This window comes from Gorilla gorilla, chromosome 20, assembly GCF_029281585.2.
Source record: "Gorilla gorilla gorilla isolate KB3781 chromosome 20, NHGRI_mGorGor1-v2.1_pri, whole genome shotgun sequence".
NCBI lineage: Eukaryota > Metazoa > Chordata > Mammalia > Primates > Hominidae > Gorilla > Gorilla gorilla.
In genome coordinates this window covers 20,990,908-21,018,771 of record NC_073244.2, presented here as the reverse complement: position 1 = coordinate 21,018,771, position 27,864 = coordinate 20,990,908, and the positions used below count along the sequence as shown (strand labels likewise).

The window sequence follows — 27,864 nt, the reverse complement described above, 5'->3', positions numbered from 1 at the left end:
CACACTTTTGCATTATAGTCTAATCTAATCTGAGAGCTTTGTTGGCTCCAGGTAGTCCTCCCCAGACCGGCTTGAGACTGGAGAGGTCCTAATCCCTGAAAAGATCATAGTGCCCTCTCTCTCCCCTCTTCCTATCCCCAATATGTACTTCAAAATAAAATTAAGACTAAGTGAAAAATAGGTAAGAAAGTCTAACAAATCGTTGGGGTTTTTTTTTTCATGACATTTAGGCTTAAAAACAAATAACATTAAAATTTTCTCTCTTGCCCTACATTTCCCCAACCCTCACCAAAAAAAAAAAAAAAAAAAAAATCACACACACAAGAAAAGAAATGGAGCTTGGTGTGCCCTTCTGGGTAAACTGGCCTGGGACCTGCTGGTCTACCATGCCCACCCCATCTGCCTTGCTGGAACCTGCTGTATGCTCACCCTGCTTGTATGTGGAGTGTTTTTATTGTAGACCAGTAAAACCACCTGCTCTGCCCCTCGTGGAGTTGGGTTGCAGGCCAAATGAGATCGTGGGGTGATGACCCTCTGAAATGGTAAGGGGTATATGGATGTCAGCTGTTCCCCGCTCCACCCCCCCCCCCCCCCAATTGTTTCTCTGCTTGCTGTAGCTGCTGGAAGGCAGCCAGCCCAACTATACGGCTCTTGGAGATGTTTGATGGCATTGGACTATGGCACTGAGAAGGAAAATGGTCCCAAGATGGACGTCAGGAAATGAGATGAGAATGAGCAAGCTTATAGTATCTTTCCATTAGTTCAGGTACTGGTTGACAACTGTGTTTGAACACCAGGTTATTTCTGATAGTCCTTTTAGACCACACTGGGAAGCCCAGCTATTGGCCCATGTTTCCTGATTTCCATGGTAGATTCTTTTATTTCTTATATTTCTCGACATTGCCAAGTCATACAGCTTTCACATTCTTGACTGCAACCCCTAGTAAATAATACATTTTCTCTTATGACCCTGTACTTACATATGTATGTGTAGATACATACACACATATAATTAAAACACAAATTTTAGGAGACAACATTGACTTTTAAATGTGTGATGGTGCCTTTTGCAATCTTTTGCACTTTTTTGGGAGGGGAAGAATCTAGTCTTGGGCCTCCCGAGTACTTTCAGAGTCCACTAGGTCATGACCTATGGTCAAAGAAAGCTGCCCAGGAAGAGTGCTTTGCTATTGGAGGCAAATAAGTAATTAGCTAATGCTTTATCTGGTTCCTAAAAAGATTTAAAGTGGCCGTTCAGTAATAACGAACTGAGGTAATGAAAGAGGCACATTTGATACAGTGACAAAACTGCTGCCTTTTGAACAATTCTTACAAACTATTAAATGTGGATTATGATATAATGCACACAAATCACTCTCTGTGTATCTGTTAATACTTTTTGTGTCAGAAATGTTTAATGAATATTTGGAGTTTTTCTTTTTGTTTTTTGTTTTTCTGAGACAGAGTCTCACTCTGTCACCCAGGCTGGAGTGCAGTGGTGCAATCTTGGCTCACTGCAACCTCTGCCTCCCAAGTTCAAGCCATTCTCTTGCCTCAGCCTCCAGAGTAGCTGGGATTACAGGTGTGTGCCACCATGCCCAGCTGATTTTTGTATTTTTAGTAGAGACGGGGTTTTGCCATGTTGCCCAGGCTGGTCTAGAACTCCTGACCTCAAGTGATCCACCCGCCTCAGGCTCCCAAAATGCTGGGATTACAGGCGTGAGCTACCATGCCGGACCTAAATATTTGTTGAATTGAATAGAGCAAATAAATGTGTTCTGGTAGAGCACATGAACGTGGAATATATGTTCTGTTCTATAACTCTTTGAATATATTCTGTAATTCATTGAATTATAGAATTTGCAGGTTTGGAAGGGCCTTAGAACATTCATAGTACAGTCACCTCGTTTTAGAATCATCTTCGACTGAGGCCTCCTGCTTCCTACTCCAGGATGCTGCCCTTCAAGCTGGGAGGTTTGGCAGATGTGACTCCAGATCACAGGAGGTCTCATGAACCTAACTGATGTATCTCAAAGTACAGGATGACTTAGCTAGTATGTGGATATACTCTTAAATAACACTGAACCCCTAGTCAAATTTTTTCTTTTTTTTCTGAGACAGGGGCTTGCTCTGTTGCCCAGGCTGGAGTGCAGTGGCGCAATCACGGCTCACTGCAGCCTTGACCTCCTGGGCTCAAATGATTCTCCCACCTCAGCCTCCCAAGTAGCTGGGACCACAGGTGTGCAGCACCATACCTGGCTATTTTTTTTTATTCTTTTTTGTAGAGACAGGGTCTTACCATGTTACCCACGTTGGTCTTGAACTCCTGGGCTTAAACAATATGTCTGCCTTGGCCTCCCAAAGTGTTGGGATTACAGGCGTGAACCACCATGCCCGGCCCCAAATAATTTTTTAAAAAGGTTATTCTTTTAAAATTTCTCTTTTACTTCTTCAGATTCTGTCAAAAAGAAAGTCTCATTGGTTGCTAGTAACTGTAACATTTGCCTAATCCCTTTTAACAGAGAGGGCAGGTTCAGAGTCTTAGAGTAGGGAACTGGATCTGGCTAAAATTTAATACTGTTTTGATTTGGCATGATGATTTTTATTTTTTTTTGGTCTATTTATGGCATGTGATTGTGTTTTTCCAACTGTGGTTCTGATATAAATCTTCTTTTGAAGATGTATTTTATATAAAAAGTAAATATTCTTTAAAGGGACATGTTAAATAACTTATAATAAAAGTGAAAAGTAGTAAGGTAAAGTCAGCAGAATTGGTACAGGAATGCCTGAAATGTATAAAACAGTGGCCTTAACAAAGCCCAATTGCCTTTTTAGTGACTTCGGTTTCAAGATGAGCGAAGATTTGTCATTAGAGGTTTGTGTTCCAGATCCGGAATTTTCTGGAAAGTCATACTCCCCTCCTGTGCCTTGCCCTGTGGGTTCTACTTACAGGAGAACGAGAGGGTATGTATCACAGAGGTTGCCCTGTCAGGTTCTCAGCGGTCCGCACATGGAGCGAGAGAGCATAGAGGACCATCTGGATTGCCCTACACTCTAAATTCTAGAATTCCAAGTTAACAGCCTGCAAGTAGTTTGGGCAACATTATAAATTATGGTATTTGTAAACTCTCCTACCTCCACATTGCAAGTCTGTAAGCATCCCTGAAACTCTAGGAATATCTTAAGTCATCAACTTCAGCAGGGAAACATCTTCAGAGGAATGTATTCAAGAGATATATTTAAAAATCTTGGCCAGGACAGTGCCCTAAATTGTCTGGGCCTGCCTAGTCTAATTATAAGCAGAACTGACTCAGAACTACGAACATCCTCTTTCTAGTTCTAAAGGGAAATGAGTGGATGGACTCTACTGGCCGTGGGTAGTAAATGTATTCCCAGCTGGGATGCCTTTGTGGCTATTCTTCCATGTTTCTGACCTCTTGCTCTTGGGGTGGGGTGACAGCTACCGGAAGATTTCTGGGGACACTTGTAGCAGAGGAGATGTTGAAGCACGACTGGAAGGAGAGCTGGTCCCCTGTCCCCTGGCAGGTAAGAGAGGTGGTTTCTTCCCTTTCGTTTCTTGAGACATGGTTGAAGCAGTATCACGATCTCACCCAAGTCCGGGCTTGTGGCTCCTTTAATTGAGTGGAGAAAAACAGTGGCCGTCACAAGCATCACAGGGCTTCCTCTTTTCCCTAAGGTTGGTTTCCACACTGAACTTATACATAGCCATACCTGTTTTTAGGAATGGAAAGTACTTTGTGTCAGCTCAGTTTCTTTCAGGGAAATCCCTTTGTTAATTGAAAAATATTTATTCAGCATCCACTAGGGTAGAAAGGTCCCCACAGGCTTTTGTGTGTTCCTTAATCTGTTTGTCAAAGTTGAGTATAAAGAGGTGTGTGACTTCTTAGGAAGTAGCTAAGTAGTCTATGTTAATTTTATAATAAAACTAACTGTAACTAAAATTTTAATGGAATTTTATAGATTTCAGTGTACTTTTTATGTGTTGCCAGTTTAACCCTTTTAACAACTCAGGGAAGCAGATATTATCAATTTTGTTTTTTACTTTTTCACGAGGAAGCATGTTCAGAGGAGGTTAAATGGCTTAAGGTCACACATCTAGTAAGTGACAAAGTTGAAATTCAGACTCTAAGCCCCATGCTCTTCATTGGACATTGCCCAAATGGCAAATAAATGTCATTCTCACTATTTTAGATAATCATTATGCATGCTAATTAAGAAAAACTTCTCTGAAATGATTCACATGCTATAAAGGTATAGTGTGTTCTAAAACACGTTTCTGCTAGATTTAGTGGCGATGTAACATGGGGTCTTTACCACAGAGACATGAAATTATGATACTTTGAAAAATAATCTCTTATTTGCTTTTCTTCACTCTGTTTCCAGTTCTTATTCATTTAAAGCTTCTTTATTCCCTCTGTGCCCTCTTTCCTGCCCATACCTCTTGGTGAAGGTAAATGGCTGGAGTTAACTTCCGTCTGCGGTGGGTGGTGGTGTCTACGTGGACAGCCATAAGCACCGAATGAATCATGAAAGAAGTGTGTGGTCTCCACAGGCAGGGCAGGGCAGCCCTCTCTTTTGCTCACTGCTGCCAGCTTGCCCTGGTGTTTTTCATGCTAAGTTCGTTAGTCCCTTAATTTAATCTTTCATCATTACCAGAGTAATTAACATACCTCACTGTGGAGACTTGAAAAGAACCACCACTTCAGCAAATTCCAACAAATGAGCAGATAATATTCAAATATTTCCCTCACAAGAGCTGTTATTGATGAGGGCGTGGGTTAGTAGGGTTTGAGTGATTGCTCTTAAGGGGCTGGAGTGCCTACTTTTGTAATAAATATTTCTGAAGATAATTCAGCAAGGGACAAAACAGTTTGTTTAAAGCCATCTAAACTGGCAGGAAAGCTATTTTCTCTTCTACTGGAAGATAGAACAGGGAATGAAGTGGAGAAATCTCATTCCATTGTGGGCCACCTCCTATGTAAAAGAGAAAAAAAAAAAAAAAGGCATGGCATAGGAGGCAGGGATATACCAGGAAAGAAAAAGATGCTTTCACAGGACTAATGGGGGCCGTAATATCTTTGCAAAGATGAGGTAATCTGGGCATCTGGAAGGATTTTTTAAATGCAAGAATTTTTCTTCCTTTACAATTACTATGAAAACACACATTCCTAGGCTGTATGTATGGCAGGACCAGCCAAGAATTCCATTCCTTTTCCAGGGTAAGCATTGTGCCCTGGAATGCCGCATGCTGCTCTGAACATAATCCTAAAACAAGTATTTCTGGATTCAGGTTCTACTTTATGGGTATTAGTTTCTTAGAGGAAAAAAAAGCCCAGAGTGACAGAATCTGGTTTATAGATGCTGGAGAGAGATGTGGGGCAAAAGCCTTGCTCCTGCAAATGTAGCTTTCATGTCCCTATACCTTAGCTGGCCCCCTCCCTGGGAATGACAGCAGGAAGGTTTCCTTGACAACCAAAAGGGGAGGTAGGTTACCATGTGATGGTAACATAGATACTTCTAAAGTGAGCTGGAACCAGAGGAAAAGAAGGAAAACTTACCTTATTAAAAATTGTAGGTAGATTTATTTTTTTGATGCATTATCTATATTACAGCTTTTATAAAGAAGGTGAGTGGTACATGTTAAGTCACTGAGTGTATGGAATCAGGAAGTGGGCAGGAATGGCTAACCCAGGCATGCAGCAAAAGAATTCCGATTTGCATCTTGGTCCCATATGCAACACACTGTCAAGATGCACACTTTAGACACAGATGCTGGTGTGCTGCTTGTGTCCACTGCTGGGGAAGAATCTGGATGTTTCCCAGGCCGTTCCCTAAGTGGACAAGAGAGTGTACTGGGTCTTCCTATTTCCAGTTGTCTGACATTAGGTAAGTATCTTCAGCACTCAGGACCTTCATTTCTACATCTTAAAAATCATCCGCACTAGTGTCTGTATCATAACAGGCAGCACAGTGTAGTGGTTAAAGCATAGACTCTGGATCCAGAGTGCCTGGGTTCCAGTCTTGGTTCTGCCACTTGCTAGTTGTGTGACCTTGGGTGAGTTACTTAACCTCTCTGGTCTCAGTTTTCTCATTTGTAAAATTTGGTTAACAAGAGTTCTACCATCAGGCAGTTGTTGTGGGTCTTAAACAATACCCGATACGTAGTAAGCACATTATACACAATATGTACACAATTTATATTTGTTGAGTAGAAACAGAATTTTTGTGGTGATTATGTTGTGGAACATTTTGTAAATAACCAAGAACAAATGCATTATTAGTATTATTTTGGAGATCTAAGAGGTTCGTAGAATTGCCATATGGTGTTGTGAACAATATGAATAAGTGAGCAAATTGATTAGAGACCTTAGTTACAAAGCTTCAGTGACTAATGGTCTCTCGTCAACAAGATGATGGTGCTGTGGTGATACAGTCACGTGAGGAGGGAGAACAGGGCGATTGGTGTAATTAGGTTGGCAAGTGTGACTTGAAGACTGGCAGGCTTAGCCCCGAAGTATGGTTGTTGAAGCATGCATATTGGGAGATTTAGAATAAAGAAAAACATAACAAGTGAAACACTTGCAGATGAAGAAACAGATTCACTGGAGTTTAAGTAACTTGCCTGAGGCAGAAATGTGATTCCATTACACACCTCCTGAGTCTTGATTTCTGTGCTCTTCACTTGGTCCACACCACATGCCAATGAATTTGAGGTTTGTGTGTGAGAAACAAATAGGTCAGATGTGCTAGGACCTCTTCAGCATCCCCTGGGTCCAACCTCCCACGTGTCTTGTGTGTCTGGCAGAAGAGAACGAGTTCATTCTGTATGCTGTGAGGAAATCCATTTACCGCTATGATCTGGCCTCGGGAGCCACCGAGCAGTTGCCTCTCACCGGGCTACGGGCAGCAGTGGCCCTGGACTTTGACTATGAGCACAACTGTTTGTATTGGTCCGATCTGGCCTTGGACATCATCCAGGTGAGTCAGCGCTTGGTCTGACTGTGGGAGCTGTGCATCGTGACTGCCCTGTCCTGATAAGCTGCATGCAGAATGGCCTATGGAAATGGGCAGTTAGAAGTTTGTAAGTGTTACTCATCTCAGGGCTGACAGGTGAAAGTTTCCAGTCTTCTGTGTTAGTATTTTTCTTTCTCTGTCTTCATCTGTTCATATAGGAAGGATAAAGAAAGCCCTAAATCCACAGACCTGCTTGAAAGTGAGGTCTTGCTTTTCCTGCTGGGAAGGTGTTGGGACTAGTAATGTAGGATGATTAGTTGCCCCCCTATTGTGCCAACTGCCTCTTGAGCATCTTTCTTCCCAAGCCATGATACAGTAACGCTTGACTTACCCATAGCTCACATAATTGTCCACTTCAGCTGCTCTGAACACAGGTAAGAACCAGGAAGTAAGCATTAAAGAGCCCTGGACGGGCCAGGTAGATAGCCATACGTTCAAACCCATGCATTTAAAGGAGAGCTATTTGATCTTTATTCATTGTCTACTTAATCCTTTTAGAAAAGCAATTCCAACAAATTTTTATCTAGATTCCAACCCAACAGAAATTTCACAGTGCCTGGGTATTTGAGGGGCTTGGGGTGGGGGATGGCGGTGATGCTGAATGGAGCTGTCCAACAATAGCACTTGATGGCTAAGAGCCTCACAGGGAAGAAAGAGTATAAAAGCAGACACAAGAACTGAAATGTAACAGCAGTCTGGTTTCACTTATTTTAAAAGCAAACAGACTCATACAATCTCAGTAATCTCCGACTTTATTATTGCCATACAGCATAATGTAGTAACCAGTGTTCATAATGATAATGCAGAGTAATATATATGATTAAATTCTCTTTATTCTGCTTAAAAAACAAAAATGTAGCTGGCTTCATGTGTCTGGAAAGTTTACTAACGTAAAACCTCTCATCCCTTGCCAGTCCTGCCAGTTGAATAAAGGGTTACCCTTCATGGGACTGACTTGGCAGGGGGTCATTTGAACAGTTCCTAGCATTTATTATTACTTTTCTCTCTTAAGCGCCTCTGTTTGAATGGAAGCACAGGGCAAGAGGTGATCATCAATTCTGGCCTGGAGACAGTAGACGCTTTGGCTTTTGAACCCCTCAGCCAGCTGCTTTACTGGGTAGATGCGGGCTTCAAAAAGATTGAGGTATGTGTATTTTCGTGCTGTTCTTAATTAAGGGAGCAGGCGGGGCACCTGGGCTTCGAGCCACATTTGACACAGAGGCAAGGGCCAGTGTGTCAGATTACTCAGGAAATTTACTGCGAGTTTCCAGAGAATGGACCAGCTGAGCCTCTGGAGAGGAGAGAAAAGGGGGTAAGTACCTGGGAGTTGATCTTTTGGCTAGCAGAAGCTTAGCTAATAACAATAAATGGTAGTATTTTTATTTTATTTATATATGTACTTATTTATTTTATTTATATACTATTTTTGTTTTATTTTACTACTTTTATTAAACATGATGGCAAAAACTACAATTACTTTTGCATCAACCTAAATCATGGTATTATTATAATGCTATAACAATAATTGTCTAGTATTATTTTAGTCGATTAGAGTGATAGCAACAATATCATCATCACCACTGTTATTAATCCCCATTTCTCTGCAACTTAGCTACCTAGTAACCTGTCCCACCTTATATACCCAAGGCAAGGATGATGAGTGACCTCTCAACTGCCAAATCTTTGTCTGGGGGAATGTAGTATGCTCAGCTCACTGCCTCAGCACCTCTTTATACTGACTCTGCATGGAGAGACGGCATGTGGGTGAAGTGGGAAGTGCAGTAGAAGCAGGGAGAGGCAGAGAGCTAAGAGGAATTGCAAGACGAAAGACACAGACTTGAGAGATAGACCCGGGTGTAGGCTTGACTCCACTAGCTCAGCGACATGGGGCAAGGTACTTATGCTTTCTAAACTTCAGTTGCTTCATGCGTTAGATGGAGATTCATTTATTCACGCAACCATTTGACAGGGGTTCTCTGCATGATACATGTGGTTTAGGTTCTGATGATAAAGCAGTGGGCAGGACACACACGTTCTTGTTCCAGTAGAGCCTAGATTTTAGTGGAGGAAGCAAAATAATAAATCAGTTCTGTTGGTGGTACATGCTGCAAAGACTCTGAAACAGTGCAGTGTGATTGCGCTTTTGGAGAGTGGGGCAACATTAGAATAGGCAGACAGAGCAGGCAACTTGAGGTTGATGTCTTAGCTGAGCCCTGGCTGAGAAGAGGATGATCTTGTGTCCACCTCATGGGGATGCTGATAGAAGTGAACTGGCATCTACTGAATGCTGCCTCGGTGGTTGTGTTATTGCTGTTTCTCTCCTTTCTTTAATTGCGTGTGGTCAGCACTTGGCTAGGGGCTAGAAGAATGCAGGTGATGCACAAGCACCCACCTTTTCACAGGCTGTGGGGCGACCACTGCACAACTCAAATACTGTTGGTGCAAAATGGTGTCAGATGAGCCAAGGTGCAGAGCTACTGATGCTTATTGGGCCAGGTGGGTCAGAAGAGTTAGGAAAGGAGGCAGGCCTGGCAGTGAGGTTTGAAGGAGAGTTATGCCTTGATTAGAGTAAGCAGTGGGGCAGGTAGGCCCAGGATGGGATGTGGCAAGAGCAGACGGGAGTGAGTCCGCATCAGGCTTGGAGAAGCAAGAGATGACCAGCCTGGCTGACGGGAAGGAGCAAGAATATGAGTCCCACCTGTGGACTCTTCATTGCAAGGCTGTGACATTGAGAATTTGTTTTATGGGAGTGTGGAGCCATCGATTGCCTTGGAACGTGGAGTGACACGGGATGGTGAAATAAGTAAATGCTCATTTGCTTATTTACTTATTTGAGTGATTTACTTATTGATACTGCTTTGTCCAGATCATCATGCCCTGGAAACTGGGGCATACGTGGTTCTAGCTCCTCTTTCAGACCACTTGAAAATTGTCCCATGAGTCAGAGGAAGGAACAGCGCATTGTGACTAGAAGTTGGGGCAGGTTTCCCAGATGGGTCAGGTCAGGGAAATAGGCAGGCATGGAGGGGACATGTCTGTAGCAGAAGCTGAGTAGCCATCTTTGGCAATGGGGGTCTTTAAGGAGCTCCGATCCATCTCAGCCTCTTTTCCCCCTGTTTTTGTCAGGTAGCTAATCCAGATGGCGACTTCCGACTCACAATCGTCAATTCCTCTGTGCTTGATCGTCCCAGGGCTCTGGTCCTCGTGCCCCAAGAGGGGAGGGGTAAGTGTTGCCCCAAAAGGAAATCAGTCTTGCGTCCAATGCTACACTAATAGATTCTCATGGAAACACAGACTGCGGGACAAAAACTCTTGTTTCTCATGATGGTGGTTGAAATGGTCTATTAACTGAGAAGTTTGAGACCACAGCTTAGTCATTGTGGTCAGGTAACTCCGTTCGCTTTTTGTTAGCCAGTGTCAGAGTCTCTTTAGGCATCCAGATGTCTTGCATCTGTGGGTTGTTTCTCTAGAAAAGTTGATGTTAAAAGAGAGCTTCTGTAGACATAGACAGGCCTGCTTGGATATTGTGAGAACTTTCTCTTGAGTTTCATGCATGGTACAAACATTTAATTCATTCCATCTTTCCCCTGCCTTCCCAGCATGTGTAGGTTTTCTTATGTACAATCAGTGTGCACTTGGGGAAGGCAAAGGTGCTTTTTATTAACTCATTAACTGAAGGAAACATAATTAAGAGGGAAATTCTGGATTTGACATTCTGGCTTTTCCTCTCTCGTAGCATTTATGATAGAGAATTGGCACAATTTTTTTCAAGGAAAATTCTAAGAGTAATGTATGTACTTGGTTGACAATATTGAGAGAGAACAGCACTTTATGAAAAAAATTTGCTTTCTTTCTTTTCATTCTTAACCCTTTACCCTCACACTTCCTAGTGGTAATCATTGTTAATAATGTCTTGTGTATCTTTCGTGATTGCTTTTACTTATGTACAAGTATTATCTTTAAAACACACACATATACACACACATACACGCCAGATAGAATTGTAGTATAGTTACTATTCTGTACCTTTTTAAACAAACTTAATATGTATTGAAAATAGTTCTGTGTGAGCATATATAGATTTTTAGGTTTCACAGTATTCTATTATATGTACCATAATGTGTCACTTCCTCTGCTGATTAACATTTAGTTTAATATACATACATATACATTTCTTTGTATATTATCTTTGCATAATTTGATTTTATCTATAGATAAATTCTAGTAAAGGAATTTCCAGGTGAAGGAATTTAAGTAGTTTCAGGTGTTGTCATTACATATTGTTATAATAATGCTGAAATAACCAGCCGGATCATTCGAAAGGAGTTTCTGACCTTTTCTGGAGTAGTATTTGAGCTCCCATTTCTCTAGTATTGATGAGGTATGTGTTCTGTCCCCATTTTCGCTAGGGTGATGTTCTGGACAGACTGGGGAGACCTGAAGCCTGGGATTTATCGGAGCAATATGGATGGTTCTGCTGCCTATCGCCTGGTGTCAGAGGATGTGAAGTGGCCCAATGGCATCTCTGTGGACGACCAGTGGATTTACTGGACGGATGCCTACCTGGACTGCATAGAGCGGATCACGTTCAGTGGCCAGCAGCGCTCCGTTATTCTGGACAACCTCCCGCACCCCTATGCCATTGCTGTCTTTAAGGTGAGTCCATTTGTTGCTGCTGGACAGTCTGCTAGAGCGGGTGAGGAGGATATGAGATCAGGAGCCTGCATCCCTGGGCTTTGCAGAGAAGCTGTTTAACTTCTTAAAGGTTGCCTTTTTTCCAAATTTGAGATAACTTATTTTCAGCCTATGGAGGGATGCCAGGCAGAGGCGCCAAGGGTCCAGGCTCCCCTGCTGTTCACATTTCAAAAGGTTAAAAGTGAAGGCTCTTCCCATGAACATTCCCAGTTTGCCCCTCAGTGTCAGTAGCCTCATTTCGGGGTGGTGTCTTCATTTCTTGTGCGCTTTGCTCACTTTATTCTCTGATGACTTCTGGTGAGCTCTGCACCACCTATGGTGCCTTGCAGTTCTTTTTCGACTCTGGAGAGCAACATGGAGTTGGGAAGCAGATTTCAAGCTGAGGGGGTTGGGTTTGTGTCATAAACTTGAATGCTTATCAGACAGTTTCTTTTGGGCAGTTTCTTCTGTGGGGTTATATGGTGAGGTTTGGATAAAATTGCTGTCCTTTGCATTTAAGTAGAATCTTGATCAGGCCAGTCATTCAGCCAATAAATGTTAGTTGTCTCCTGCCTGGGGGAACTCTTACCCTTAGAGAGAACCAGAGTAAAGAATGAAAGAGCTGGACTAACGGGCAAAGGTTTTCTTTTTAGAATGAAATCTACCGGGATGACTGGTCACAGCTCAGCATATTCCGAGCTTCCAGATACAGTGGGTCCCAGATGGAGATTCTGGCAAACCAGCTCACGGGGCTCATGGACATGAAGATTTTCTACAAGGGGAAGAACACTGGTAAGCCGGAGTCTCTTCTTTTGTTTCTGTAGAGTTGATCTCAAGAAAGGGGCTGCGTGTGGCCAATCTCTGCTCAGAGTAGGAGCTGGCAGCCTGCATCTTTGTTGTCACGACAACATGCACATTATTTAATTTCTTCCTAATGACATCTTAATTTCTTTTCTAATGATACACAAACAGCTGGAAGACAGCATGCTTTTGCCTGCCTAGAGTGTTGGTGCTTGGTGGGTAATTACACCCTCCTCCTGCCCTTGGCCCCTGACTGATTGGTGGCGCGGCTTCTGTTGCAGCTGGGAGAGTCCTAACATGTGCTTAATCCCTGTTTGGCACACTTGCAGGAAGAGACTCTGTGCTGGGTGCTCAGATAGTTGTTGCTTCCTGTCAGGGACTCTTGCTTGTTCTCCGGTTGCTCAGATGACCTACTGCTCATTGACTGTACCTACCTCTGCTGGAATGGTGCTGTGTAGTTAGGTGTTGTTTTAATTAACTTTTCCCACCATGAAACTCTAAACCCCATGAAGAAAGAGATGGTCTTTTTTATTCCCCAATAGTTTTACCAGTGTCTAGCACTTTGTAGGTGCTCAATTCATATTTGTTGAAAGAATAAGGGATGAAAAGGGAGGGGAAGAATTGCAGTGAGTGCAGACAGCAGCTGTCTTAGAGATCTACCGGGCGAGGCTTCAAGAACTGCTATGAGGCTTTGACCTGCTAGTCCTGGAGTCTGAGACTATTCAGTGGAAAGCCTTTATCATTTCATGACTGCTCTTTAATTTTGCTTATCTCCCAGCCATACTATTGATTCTAGAGGAGAAGGATCAGAGGATTACCAAGAAGAATAGTCCCTTTAAGAATTTCCCTCTTTATCTCAGCAGGATTAAATGGCATCCTGGGTTTGCTGATTCTCCTTTATTGACAAACTGCTAAGTTTTCTGTTCTTAACTGGAATGTTGATATTGTTTTATGGTTCTTGGCTGACCCTATACTAAGAGAAAATTGACAGGGGAAATAATACTGTTATAGATATCATTGTTATCCTCTTGGGATTGTGAAGATAGCATGAGAACACCCTGGGAAAACTATAAAGTGTCTTACAAATGTAAGACGATATTATTTGTTATGTCTTCACCACTGACCTGTGAGGTAGGGAAGGCTGGTATTATGATCCATGGTTTATAGATGAGGGAATTAAATCTCAGATATGAATTAGCTTTCCCAAAATATTCTCACTAGTTTAGGAGCTGGGCTTTTGTTGCAATTCTGCCGCTAAATGGAGAAGTCACATTCTTTCTTAGAGGAGGCACCTGTTTTAGAATAAGGAGAGTTGAAGGAATCTTGCTTCTCAGCTCCAGTGACTGAAATCTTCAGACCTTTGTTTAATGGAGGATACCCACCCCTACTGATCTGACTTGCTAGCTAGCAGAGTGGATTTTTAGTATTTCTCCAAGTGGATTTTTAGCATTTCTCCACGTTACCACTTAGTCCAGAAGAGAGGGTTTTCATTTTTACAAGTGCTTGTATGCATGTGTTTGATTTGTACACAGGAGCTTCTGAAACACTGTGTGCAGATGAAGCCAGTGGCTACCCGGTCACAACTTACTTCCCAGTCTTGACTGTCCACTTCATCCCAAGAACTTGGGCACAGCTGACATGCAGTCACACCTGTGACTGAGGAGCAGTGCGGGAGGAGAGAGTTTGTGGTCTCAGCACATGCAAACATGGTGTCTTGGTGCCAATCAGACAGGTCTGCAATCCTCATCTTAGGTGTAGTTTCCCTTTCATGCCTCAAAGAGTCATCTTCATTTAAATTAGCCAGAGTCATTTTGGGGCCCAGAGTGAGGTCTGGATAGATGACAGGCTGGTTTAAAAGGGAGATATGTATTAGCAGGGCATAGTGGCACATGCCTGTAGTCTCAGCTACTCAGGAGGCGGAGGTGGGAGCATCACCTGAGCTCAGGAGGTTGAGGCTGCAGTTAGCCAAGATCGTGCTGCTGCACTCCATCCTGGGTGACAGAGTGAGACCCTGTCACCGAAAAAAAAAAAATGGCTGGGGGAGATCTGTGTTGGTGAGTAGAACACATACCTGGACCTGTGCATGGGCGGCTGTGACTGTCCCTTTGGCCATGGCCAGTTATCGCCTCTCTGCTCCTTTCTGTTTGCCTTTGGGATTTTCTCTTGCTGTCCTTTGGTTGTGAGCAGGATACTTCCAGGAGACCTACTGCCTCCAAACACAGGGCTGGAGAAGGACGTTTTTGTCTTTCTCTGCAGCCCAGTTTGGGTCAAATCAAAGCTTTTGCAATGGTGTCTGGCTGTCAGCACTGTCTATGAGCACTCCGCACCTCTTGGCCTTGAACTTGTTTGCTCTAACCTGCTTGCTTTTTTTGGACACTGAGAGGACACTTGCTTTTTTGGACATTGTATTACAGATCCACGGTGTGTGTTGGATCTAGCACTTGGAGAAATGCTAAAAATCCACTCTGCCAGCTAGCAAGTCAGATCAGTAGGGGTGGATGTCCTCCATCAAGCAAGGGCCTGAATATTTCAGTCACTGGAGCTAAGAAGCAAGATTCCTTCAACTCTCCTTATTTTAAAACAGGTGACTCCTCTAAGAAAGAATGTGACTCCTGTCCATCTTTATTATTTTTGTTGTCTCCTCCTAACACATTCGGGACTTTCTACAGTAGTCTGCTTATTTGCCATTTTGCTTTCTGTGATTTCAGCTACCTGTGGTCAACCACTGTCCAAAAATATATATGGAAGATTCCAGAAATAAACAATGTATAAGATTTAAATTGCTTGCTGTTCTGAATAGTGTGATGAAATCTTCTACTGTCTCCTCCCTGTCCCACCTGGGATGTGAATCCTCCCTTTGTCCAGCGTCTCATGCTGTTGATGCTGCCGGCTCATTAGTCCCTTTAGGAGCCGGCTGGGTTATCAGGGTGTCAAAGTACTGCAGTTCTTGTACGCAAGGAACCCTTATTTTACTTCATGATGACCCTACACCTCAAGAGTAGTGATTCCAGTAATTTGGATATGCCAAAGAGAGGTTGTAAAGTGCTTCCTTTAGGGAAAGGGTGAAAGTTCTAGACTTAATAAGGGAGGAAAAAAAATCTTACACCGAGTTTGCTAAGATCTGCTGTAAGAACGAACCTTCTATCTCTGAAATTGTAAAGAAAGAAAAAGAAATTCATGCACAGTATAGGTTTGGTCGTATCTGCAGTTTCAGGTGTCACCTAGGGGTCTTGGAATTGGGGGTTTTGGAATAAGAGGGGACTACTATATTAACCAAGTGTTAAATAATAATAATTGATAGTAACTACATTTATTGAGGGGTTGCTGTGTTATAAGTACCACAGTAATGTGCTTTGTGGGCTTGTATAACCTCACTTCGTCTTCCCAAAGACTTCTATATGTACTATCAGTATTTCCATTTTATAGATGAGAATATGAAAGTCTGGTTTAGTAACTTGTGTAGGTCACACTTTTAGTAAGTGGTAAGAATTTGCACTGTGGCCCGTTGACTTCAAAGCCTGAACTTCGATAAAACCACCAGGCTCTGCTCCCTCTGTCATGTGTTGCTAGAATAGCAGTGCCCTGGTAGTATGACAGCAGTTCAGAAGTACTGTTCTAGATTTTGACTGATGATGGTTCATAATAAAAATGTTGTTCAGTTGCAACATTTATCAATTTGAAATATTTGGTTATAAATGGATAACAAAAAATGCATTTTTCCTTTATAGCTAGCTGGTTTTTATTTTTTATTTGTTTAGTTTTTTTGGAGACAGAGTCTTGTTCTGTTGCCCCGGCTGGAGTGCAGTGGCATGATATTGGCTCACTGCAACCTCTGTCTCCTGGGTTCAAGCAATTCTCATGCCTCAGCCTCCTAAGTAGCTGGGACTAAAGGCATGTGCCACCATGCCTGGCTAATTTTTTGTATTTTAGTAGAGATTGGGTTTCACCATGTTGCCCAGGCTGGTCTTGAACTCCTGAGCTCAGGCAATCTGCACGCCCCAGCCTCCCAAAGTGCTAGGATTTACAGGTGTGAGCCACTGTGTCTGGCCACTAGCTGGTTTTTAAATGGTATAACTGGAATTTGTTCTTTGTAAAGTGTGTTTTTTCTTTAAAGAGGTTACAAGATTGTTGATGTATTCAGTTGCTCCTGCAATGGCTCTTGGAGCTTTGGAATTCTTTTGCAGTTTTGGAATTCTCCTTTAGAGCCTGCAGTAAGTATGTGCTTTTAAGTATCTATAATGAGGGCACATATTTATTATTTGAGGTAGATTTGATTTTGATAATTGCCAAGTGTATAGATACTTGAGATGATGACATTTTTGGCTCCTAAAGTATTCCTGGAGGAATTTTCCAAACAGGAAATGTGAAAATGTTCTGAACATGCCCAGTGAAGACATCACGGGGCTACGTGTTTGATCTTCTAAGGGAATGTCTTTGAAGATGATTGTCCACTGTTCACATTGAGATGACGGTTTTCATATTGCCTGGTCCACTCAAGACAATCGTCATCCTGTATAAAGGGTCTGTGGCTGTGGTAGAACTGCCATCATAGGAGCTGGTGAATTACCCTTCCATCTTCTTCCAGGTTCTCTCTGATGCAGCTCTCCCATTTTCCATTCTCTGGCTTCAGACTAGCCTAGACATTCCTGCCCCTGCCTACCTCTTAGGATCAGTGACTTGGTTAGCTTGTTTTGCAGTTTGCCCCTGGTTACTGCCTCAGAGTACAGTTTCATACATTTCTGCCTAGATCAGCCTCCTGAAATATGATACCCCATTTTGAGTTCTCTACTCTTAGCTCTTCTTGCTTGTTTGGATAGGAATATTTGCTCTGCATATGAAAATGTTAGTTACATGATTTTACAGACATGATCCCTGTGAAAAAAATCATCCTGTAATAGAGTAGTTTTTTTTATTTGTTCGTTTTGTTTGTTTGTTTGTTTTTGAGACAGGCTCTGGCTCTGTTGCCCAGGCTGGAGTGCAGTGGCGCCATCTCAGCTAACTGCGGCCTCTGTCTCCTGGGCTTAAGCAATCCTCCCACTTCAGCCTCTGAAGTGGCTGGGATCACAGATGTGTACCCAGCTAATTTTGCTTATTTTTTTGTGTGGAGGCAGTCTTCACTATGTTGCTCAGGGTGGTCTCGATCTCCTGGGCTCGAGTGATCCTCCCACCTCGGCCTCCCAAAGTGCTGGGATTACAGATGTGAGCCACTGCACCCAGCCGGTAATAGAGTATTTTAAAATAACATCATATTCCATTATTGTTCAGGATCTTGGAACATTGAGTGATATATTGTCCTTTGAATACAAAACATGTGTTCCCACATCCTTGTTTGAGTTGTTTCTCATGAGTGGTGGCTCTATGTCAATTCTGCATTCCCTCTTGTAGCCAGTGGCCTGTACCTTTGAACTAAAGGAGCCATCTGTGCCCACTAATGGATCAGAGTGAAGGGATGTCTGGGACTTCTGCTCTAGTCAACTGGTTAGTCTGCTATGGTAATTAAGCTGTTATGATTGATTATTTACTGAACCTTTTGGACTCTTTCATCATGTGGACTTCCCTTCCTCTGGAGGTGTATGTTTTCTCTCTATTTACTGAATCTTTTGGAATGTTTCATCATATGAACCTCCCTTCCTCTGGACGTGTATGTTTTCTCTTTGGTAATACCTCTTACTGTTTTCCTTGGCATCATAATAACGTTGTTGCCATAGCATTGTGATTTTTATTTTTATTTGTAATGTAAATTAACCAATGATGTGCCCACACACCCAAAGCTACTGAGTATATTATCCATATCGACACTGATTGTCATTAATGAACTTCGTCTAACCTGTAGGCCAGGATAGGCATGGCTTAGATGAATGCTTGGCTGGGTGGCAACAGATGATTTGGATATGGTGCTGAAGTGTGGGAGGGCATCTCTGTCCATGACATAGCACGAATGAAGAATTAGCAATTGAGTTTTATCTAAGTTTTTATGTTCATTTTTCCCATTTTCATGATTAATGATTGCAGTCAAAAGAAAAAACATGATTTCATAGTTTCTGTGACCCCATAGTTGTATCATGTTTCAGATTGTTATAAAATGGTTTATGCATCTTCTTACCTGCCATCCCCGGAACGATGTAGGGGATAGGATGGCACTTTTGCCATCCTCGTTCATCCACAAAGGCTCCTTCTCAAGAGTGCAGTGGTGGATTTTACAAACTCTCTCCGGTGCTGCCTTTAGTAAGCTGAACCAGAGAAAAGATTGGCAGGAGTGGGCTAGATGAGCATGAACTAGTCCTTACATGAACACATTGCACAGCAGTGGCTGATGAGTACTGTGTTCGGCTCCTCCTTTAGCTCTTGAGGGGCACTCTGGCACAAAGGAATTGAGAAGGGGAGGCCTGGATTTTTGTCCTGGGCCCACCATTAACCAGGTGTATGTTCTAATTAAGGCCTTTGGGGCCCTAAGGAGCAGAAACCCACTCAAGCTAGCTCAAGTGAATGGTTTTATGGAATGAATAAAGGAGCCCAAAGTTGAAAGTCTAGGAGAGCCTCATGGGGACTGGAGCTGTTCTTTCTCTTTCCCTCTCATTAGGCCTCTTCTCTCCATAAGTCTCTTTCTTTTTTAAAAAAAAATTATTCAGAATTTTGAAGGCAATGTTCAACTATATTATAGCCACTAGTGTTGTAATTGAGAAGTCCAAAGACATTCTGATTCTTTTTTAAATTAAAAAAAAAATTTTTTAAGGGATAGGATCTTGCTATATTGCCCAGGCTGGATTCGAGCTCCCAGGCTCAAGTGATCCTCCTGCCTCAGCCTCCTGAGTAGCTGGGGCTACAGGTGCGTGCTGCCATGCCTGGCCTCCTTAAGTCTCTTTTAGTCTCCTGACGGTCTGCAGACTGAGCTTATCTGCATACCCAGAGTTTTGACTTCCACACGGTTTTGGCTTGCCATGCGCCACTTCAACACCCATGCTCTGTGACCCTTTCCCTGGCTCCAGCTCCTTGGTTGCTTTCTTGTCTTTCAGTGACCCAATTACAAATTCCCAGGAGGAACCCTGCTGCCTGGTTTGGCTCTGGGGCAGTCTGATCTGGCTGAAGACAGGATGCAAGTCACTGGTTATACTGAGTAGAAGTTTTCAGCACAGTAGGCGCCCCAAAGCTTGCCACTTGACCCTTGAGAGCTTCTCGCTGTCCTTTCCGTAAGACGAGGAGGTTGCAGTGGGTCTCCTTCTTGTATTCAGTACCTCCCTCATGGTGTGTATTAACCTACCTGCTGCTGTTTGTCTTCCCTCCAGGAAGCAATGCCTGTGTGCCCAGGCCATGCAGCCTGCTGTGCCTGCCCAAGGCCAACAACAGTAGAAGCTGCAGGTGTCCAGAGGGCGTGTCCAGCAGTGTGCTTCCATCAGGGGACCTGATGTGTGACTGCCCTCAGGGCTATCAGCTCAAGAACAATACCTGTGTCAAAGAAGGTACTTCCCTTTTTCTTTTTTGCCTGTCATCCTCCTTCCTTTGTTTCCTGCTCCCCGCCAGGGGAGGGAGGGATAGCTCTCTGTTTCCTAACCTTTTCGTGTTATTGGAAAAAGTCCAAGGTAAAAATCAAACCTACCAGATACTCACAAGAATACTGGTTTGGGTTCTAAGGCCTGGTAAGGGTCAAAGAGGCCCTTCAGTCCTCACTCAGAACAAGCCTACGTTGTACCTTTCTAAGTAGTAGCTGTGGTTTTTGGTTTCGTGTCAGATGGCACAGGCTTTCTTCAGGGTCTCCCTTTTTATTCTTTTGCTTCTTCCTCTCCTCACCCATCCCTCACATCCAGGTTTCTTACCTTCTCCTGTTTTGCATAAGTTGGACCAACCGGATTGGGAAAAATAACCAGTGTGACTCCTTCCGCATTGACTTACTCTCACCTAACGGTTGTCCATCCTCTCACCGTAGCCTAGCCCAGTGTGTCCTGAACTTTCAGACCAATGTTTGCAAAGCACTTTGAGTCTAGACCTTGTGCCATGACCAAGCGGCAAGAGCAGCCTTACACCCACTCCCCCTCTGAATTTGAATATAGAGATTTAACATTTCTTTCCTCCGAAGTTAAAACATTTTTCCTTCCTGTGTAATTTTTACCGTCACCACTTCCCCCGCCTCCAGCGTCATGTTTCTGTGAGTGAGGTGAACCCCTGCAGGTGCACCTTGCCATGAAGTGCATGGATTGATGGCCAGAATTTCTGCTTTTCCTTATCTGTGATTCTATTTGCCTTTTTTTTTTATATTTTAAAGAGACAAGAAAGAGACAGGGTCTTGCTGTATTGCCCAGGCTGGCACATTCACGGCTCACTGCAGCTTCAACTCAAACTCCTGGGCTCAAGGGATCCTCCTGTCTCAGCTTCCCATGAAGCTAGGACTACAGGCACGAGCCCGGCTAATTTCTTTTATAGGGACGAGGTCTCACTTTGTTGCCCAGTCTGGTCTTGAACATCTGGGCTCAGGGATCCTCCCTCCTCTGCCTCCCAAGGAGCTGGGATCACAGGCATAAGCCACTGTGCCTACTCTATTTGCTTTGTAATCCTAACCCTGCTTCTCACAGCAGCCCAAGTCCAAGGCAGTGAAACACACAATACAAGCCTTTTAGTCAATCTTCCTTAAGAAATATAAACAGAAAAAAGATGAGCCTTTCTTTCTTAGAAACAAGAGACTTTCTTTCAGGCTATGGATACAATCTTAAAACTGTTTGGAAAGAAATAGAATCAACACTAAATTCCAAGAGAAGGGGAAGAAAGCTACTCCATATTTCCCATTAGAATGCCTTTGATTATCCAAATATGAGACCAATCATTGCATGTCCTTGATGCAGTTTGCCAAACTATACATTTTTTTCTGTAAGGAATTTTAATTGCTTGCTTTAAAGTAGTCATGGGGCAGAAAAATTTCTCAGAGTATTGAGAAAATCTTCATAACTCATTTGCTTGATAGATAGAATATATATGGATATATATAACTATGTATATAAAAACATACCTATAGATATATTGAATCTGTATGTTTTAATTCTGTGTAGACACAGTCCATTAAGGAGTTCTGTGTGTAATTAGTATTTTATAATGTTGATGTACTGTATTCACTACCCAATAGACTCAACTGGTATTGTGGCTATCCTTCTTAAAGCATTGTATCTGCTTCTAAATATTTCTTCCAGCCTCCTCCTCTCTTTTGATTTTAACTAAAAGAGGAAAGCAAGAGGCTAGTATGGGACATTTCCTTCCCTGTAGACATGTGTGCTTGGCATTCCTCCTCCCCCTTTACCATCATGTTACTTGTTGCGGGAAGTCCGGGACCCCGAACGGAGGGACCGGCTGAAGCCATGGCAGAAGAACATGGATTGTGAAGATTTCATGGACATTTATTAGTTCCCCAAATTAATACTTTTATAATTTCTTATGCCTGTCTTTACTGCAGTCTCTGAACATAAATTGTGAAGATTTCATGGACACTTATCACTTCCCCAATCAATATCCTTGTGATTTCCTATGCCTGTCTTTACTTTAATCTCTTAATCCCGCCATCTTCGTAAGCTGAGGAGGATGTATGTCGCCTCAGGACCCTGTGATGATTGCATTAACTGCACAAATTGTTTGTAGAGCATGTGTGTTTGAACAATATGAAATCTGGGCACCTTGAAAAAAGAACAGGATAACAGCAATGTTCAGGGAACAAGACAGATAACCTTAAACTCTGACTGCCGGTGAGCCGGGCGGAACAGAGCCATATTTCTCTTCTTTCAAAAGCAAATGGGAGAAATATCGCTGAATTCTTTTTCCCAGCAAGGAACATCCCTGAGAAAGAGAATGCGTCCCTGAGGGTAGGCTTCTAAAATGGCCGCTTCGAGGGGCGGCCATCTTTTATGGTCGAAGCTGTAGGGATGAAATAAACCCCAGTCTCCCGTAGTGCTCCTAGGCTTATTAGGATGAGGAAATTCCTGCCTAATAAATTTTGGTCAGACTGGTTGTCTGCTCTCAAACCCTGTCTCCTGATAAGATGTTATCAGTGACAATGCGTGCCCAAAACTTCATTAGCAATTTTAATTTCACCCCGGTCCTGTGGTCCTGTGATCTTGCCCTGCCTCCATTTGCCTTGTGATATTCTATTACCTTGTGAAGCACGTGATCTCTGTGACCCACACCTTATTCGTACACTCCCTCCCCTTTTGAAATCACTAATAAAAACTTGCTGGTTTTACGGCTCAGGGGGCATCACGGAACCTGCCGACATGTGATGTCTCCCCAGACACCCAGCTTTAAGATTTGTCTCTTTTTTTATGCTGTCCCTTTATTTCTCAGACCCGCCGACACTTAGGGAAAATAGAAAAGAACCTACGTGAAATATCGGGGGTGAATTTCACCCGATATCTGGCTGAATTTCCCCCGATAGTTACTAAAGGGAGGGAAACTCAAAAGAGAAAGTCCTGTGGTCCAGCAGTAAGAATAATATTGGTTTCATTTCCTCCCCTGCCGCACTCTGATGGGTAGAGAACACCTGTCTTCGCAACCAGTATCGCTGCAGCAACGGGAACTGTATCAACAGCATTTGGTGGTGTGACTTTGACAACGACTGTGGAGACATGAGCGATGAGAGAAACTGCCGTAAGTCTTCTGGATTGGACGTTAAGCACTTACCATTACTCAGAAGCCTGGCTGGCTCTTCCCAGGCTGAGGGCCTAAGGTCTAGGGCGAGGGCCACCCATGAGTGGTGATGCCCATCTTAGTTGATGGGGCTTAGATGACAGAGAAAACATATTTCCATACACAGGTAGATATTAGATATATAGGATTAATATTATATACATAATATTTTTTTAACCACCCCAGAAGTACCACTCGTTACAAGAGATTTATAAATAAACATCACATGGCTGAAACTGAATTGATTTGCCAATCTGGGCTCTAATCTTAGCTGTGGCTCTGTAATAAAGCTGGTGACTTGGGGCGAGTAAACGGGTGATGTTCTTTGATTTGGAAATTCAATATTCAGCCTTTTTAGGGATGGGAAATGAGTATTTACTCCAGTTGGTTGATGTTGGCTACCTACCAGGCTCAAGAGAGATTGTTTTCATTGGTTAGTAATGCATAGCTTGGCCTACAGTGTGGGGCCATTGGTGTACATGCCATGTAAATGTCATCTTTGGGCTGTATAATTTTTAAGGTCTGACTTCTAAAGTATAAGACTGTGGTTAGCAGAAGTTAAAGACAACCAAACAACCACAAATAACAGATAGTTTATTAACCACGAATTTTCACTATCTTTTCTTCACTTAATTTTTAATAGCTTCGACATTATCTTATAAGGAGATGATTTGCCCTTTTGTCAGTCATGCACTCACTCAATAAGCAGTTGCTATACACCCTGTGTTCCAGGCTCTGTGCTGGGCCTGCATATATATTGCCGATCAAGGCAGAAACGGAGTTCACAGTCTGAAGTAGGAGTCAGAAAAATAGGCAGTTACAGTAGAGTGATGGGCACTGCGCTGCGGAAGTGTCATATGCATGTAGGATGGGCACCCAAAGCAAACTTGGGTAGGCCCTAGCAAAGAGCTCTGGAGAGTGTCTAGGGTGAACCAAGCAGAGGTGGAGGGAATCAATTCACAGGCAAGGGAGCAGCATGTGGGGAAGCTGGCATGGCCAGGAAACTGGTTTGAGTTATGGAGAATGGGCATGGGCACAGGGGCCAAGGTGAAGTTGGATGAGTGGGCAGCGCCCAGGGCAGCAAGGGCTTTGTGGACTTTATCGGAGAAGCAGTTGGGAACCACTGATGTGATGTGATGAAAGTTCATCTTTGGAAGGATAAGTAGTGGGCAGAATGCGTTTGATGGAGAGAGACCAGAAGCAGGAACCAAGTCAGAGGCTTCTCTTTTATATATTTTACCTTTGGCAACCCAGGGGCTCATTTACCCATTTGTACTATAAGAACAGATTAATGGGAAGCTCTAGATACTCATTTAGCCAGTCATCCATGGGGCCTGTGCCCGGCTCCCCTGCCACTTCACCCAGAAAGCAACTTGTGAAATATCCAGCTCATTAAACACATCTGGGCCCTGCAATCCTATAGACTCCCCCTTTTGGCTGATAGAGGGTTATTTACAAAGCCTTTCCTTAATCGTTTTCCCTTGGCTTCAGAGGGTGCCTTTCACACCGAGGGAGTAGAGCTTATTTGCTGAATGGCAGATTTGGGAAAGCACTAGCCTCTCTGTGTCTTTTCTGCAAAAAATAAGGCCTATAAAGCCTCCTTTATCTCTCAGAGTTGCAGGAAGGTGTGATATTTGTGGGGGAATAGCCAAAGCTCTTTAAAAACATTAATGCTTATTAACAGCATTGAAGCAGATAATGGAAAGGAGTTTATTACATATCTGGGTGGGATAGAAGATGCTTCTTAGAATTAACAAGTTACAAGGAAATTGCCCAGACATAATTAGGCACAGTGGAAGCAGCGAGATACAAACCAGATGACCTCATAGCCAAGAGTGAGGGACACAGGTGGCAGAGCATTCCTCCTTGTGCCCTTGGGCTTGGTTTCTACTAAATGGACAAGCTGAATCTTGTATTGGCTCCGAGTTTTGAGAGGAATGAAGACCTGCATCTTTTGGGAGGCACCTGCTGCCCCCAATGGCTTCCTCCCACCCAGCCCCTGAGCTCTGTTGCAGACTGCACAGTTATGCATGAAAGATGGAGCTGGGCCTGCCCTCCTCCTGGCTTGGCGTGAATGTCAACTGGGATTCACTTTCCAGAGACCCCGAGACCTACTTTCTGCTCCGTCGTCTCCCTGTTTCACGTGGCTCAGGTCTACACATGTCAGATGGAGCTGAGGCGTGGAGAGGAGGAACCAGAAGGATTTAAAACTCAGAGACTGGGAGTCAAGAGAGAGGGGCTTATCTGTGCCTGCGTGTGTGTCTCCCTCATCAAGGAGGTTGCGTGTGGAGGAGAGAGGTTCCCTGTTTCTAAGCAGGGCTGCAGGAGCGGGACCGCAGTGACTGAGTACTGCCATGTGGGGAGTTAAGTGAGGCACTCCGCCAGCTGCCAGGGAGCAGTGGAGGAGGGGGGACACAGGGATGCAGGAGGGTGTTGTCAGTGGGTTTCCCTCCCTCTTACACAGATTCCTCTAGCTGGGTGACTGTCAGGCACTCAGGGTTTTGACGTGAATCCCTGCAGTCTTGTCATTTTGCATTCATCCCCTGCCTCCCACCACGAGCTCAATTACAGAGAAGAAATGGAGCCTCAAATAAGAGCTGCCAGGATGTCTAACGGCAGCATTGCTATTTGGCATTTCGTGCACGACAACCCCCCTCCCCCCGTGCCAGGATTCTGTTCTGCCACATTTTACCTCCTGGGTCAGCCTTTCACTCTCCTGAGAGCAGCCTGCCTTCCCCTCGCCTTTCCTGGAGGGTGTTTCACGGGGTGCCAGGGATTGTGCTTAAGCACAGGAAATATCTACTTAGGAGAGGAAGAAAAATCTAATTCTATATCCATTCTAATGCCAGAAGGACATGAGGAATGATGAGGAAGAGAAGTGACATTTGTTTAGAGCCCATTATATTTATATCCTATTTAATAGGCTCTGGTTCCAAACTTCTTCCCTGGTTTATCTTCATAATAATGCTACCAAGTAAAGGCAGATTAAGTAAGTTGTAGGTAGCAGACTCAATTCAAATCTAGACTTTCTGGCTGGGTGTGGTGGCTCATGCCTGTAATCCTAGCACTTTGGGAGGCTGAGGCAGGCAGATCACTTGAGGCCAGGAGTTCGAGACCAGCCTGGCCAACATGGCAAAACCCCATCTGTACTAAAAATACAAAAATTAACTGGGGCTGGTGGTGGGTGCCTGTAATCCCAGCTACTCAGGAGGCTGAGGCTGGAGAAATCGCTTGAACCCGCGAGGCGGAGGTTGCAGTGAGCCGAGATTGCGCCACTGCACTCCAGCCTGGGCAACAGAGCGAGGCTCCATCTCAAAAAACAAAAAAACAAATCTAGTCTCTCTGACTGTGATCTCAAGCACTAGGACACGTTATCTTACCCAGTTTTACTGTTGAGAAAACTGAGCCGTAGGGAGATTAAAATTAATTTCCCCAGGAAGAGGTAGAGCCACGATTTGGTACCCAGTCTTGACTGACTGCAGACAGAGCCTATGTTCCTACTGTAGAATTCTACCTCCATGCTGCCTTTACCATCTGTACAATGAAGTGCTAACTTCTTGTGTGAAATTGAGCTTCTCTAATCGCAGTTTCGTAGATAAAGGTATTTCTGTCACTTATTTAGGAAGACACTTTTCGCGTCTGAAGGGATCTTAGGAGGTCACCTAGCCTGTCACTCTCTCTCGCCAACAGATGACAGTTTCTCACTTTTCCCAGTCCTGTTCCGATCTGGAAGCTGTCCACAGAAAGATATGCCCTTATCTCTCTTGGTTGTAAATTTCAAGCTCTCATGCAATTTATTTCTTCTGTAAGTCTAGGTTTAATTTCTGTTGCTACAATTAATATCTGCTTTCTTCTATTTTTTAATTGGTTTTCCAGTAGGATGTTTACATTTGTGGAAAATGAATTGTACCTAAGGAATATGTTGTCTTTCTCTCCCATTTTAGCTACCACCATCTGTGACCTGGACACCCAGTTTCGTTGCCAGGAATCTGGGACTTGTATCCCACTGTCCTATAAATGTGACCTTGAGGATGACTGTGGAGACAACAGTGATGAAAGTCATTGTGGTAAGGGGACACCACATCCTGAAACCCTGCTCTGGAGAGGGGGGTCATCGTGCTCCCTCACAGGGCTGTACTGGTGTGTACTGGTTTTCTGATAGCCGTCTCAGGATTTATGATATTCTAGCTGAATGGCTTTCTCCATCCACATGGTGGGGTTGAGTCATTTCTCTGTCCATTCTTAAAGAGTTTGTTTGCTGCTTTTCATGAGGATTCAGTTCGCTGGAGACACTTGCGAACTGGGACCCTAGATCCCCATTAACTCTGGATGGGACCCTAGATTCCCATTAACTCTGGATGAAGTGTCTCCAGCAGAACTGAATCCTCATGATTCATGGTCAGAAAAGATGGAGACTGGACTCAGCTCCTGTCACTTACTCTTAGATTAGCCTTTGTTTTCTAGTCTGAAAAATGGGGAAATGGACCCTGCTTTGCCTTGGAGAGATGCTATAAGGATGAAAGGTGATGATAAAGAAGTAAATTTCTGAATGAATTCAGGGGGTTATTAACAGCTCTACAGGCTTGGCCCACATGTCTCAGTGGGTGTGAGATTAGCCTGCTGAAGACATAAATCTGCACCTCTGTGAACTGTTCTTTTTTTTTAAACCAATTTAATTCATTCAACTCTGTTATTATT

At 43.5% G+C, this 27,864-nt stretch overlaps 1 protein-coding gene across 1 annotated transcript in view; it reads left to right on the top strand.

The window, feature by feature from the left end:
* LOC115933039 (sortilin-related receptor-like) overlaps positions 1–27,864 on the top strand; it is a 224,638-nt gene that overhangs the window by 138,385 nt on the left and 58,389 nt on the right. The window contains exons 29-38 of the mRNA XM_055372001.2: positions 2,836–2,964; positions 3,461–3,546; positions 6,827–6,999; positions 8,048–8,179; positions 10,162–10,262; positions 11,445–11,691; positions 12,363–12,501; positions 19,794–19,967; positions 23,014–23,127; positions 27,111–27,233. Of these exons, the coding sequence (XP_055227976.1) occupies positions 2,836–2,964; positions 3,461–3,546; positions 6,827–6,999; positions 8,048–8,179; positions 10,162–10,262; positions 11,445–11,691; positions 12,363–12,501; positions 19,794–19,967; positions 23,014–23,127; positions 27,111–27,233 (1,418 nt within the window). The remainder of the gene's footprint in view (positions 1–2,835; positions 2,965–3,460; positions 3,547–6,826; positions 7,000–8,047; positions 8,180–10,161; positions 10,263–11,444; positions 11,692–12,362; positions 12,502–19,793; positions 19,968–23,013; positions 23,128–27,110; positions 27,234–27,864) is intronic.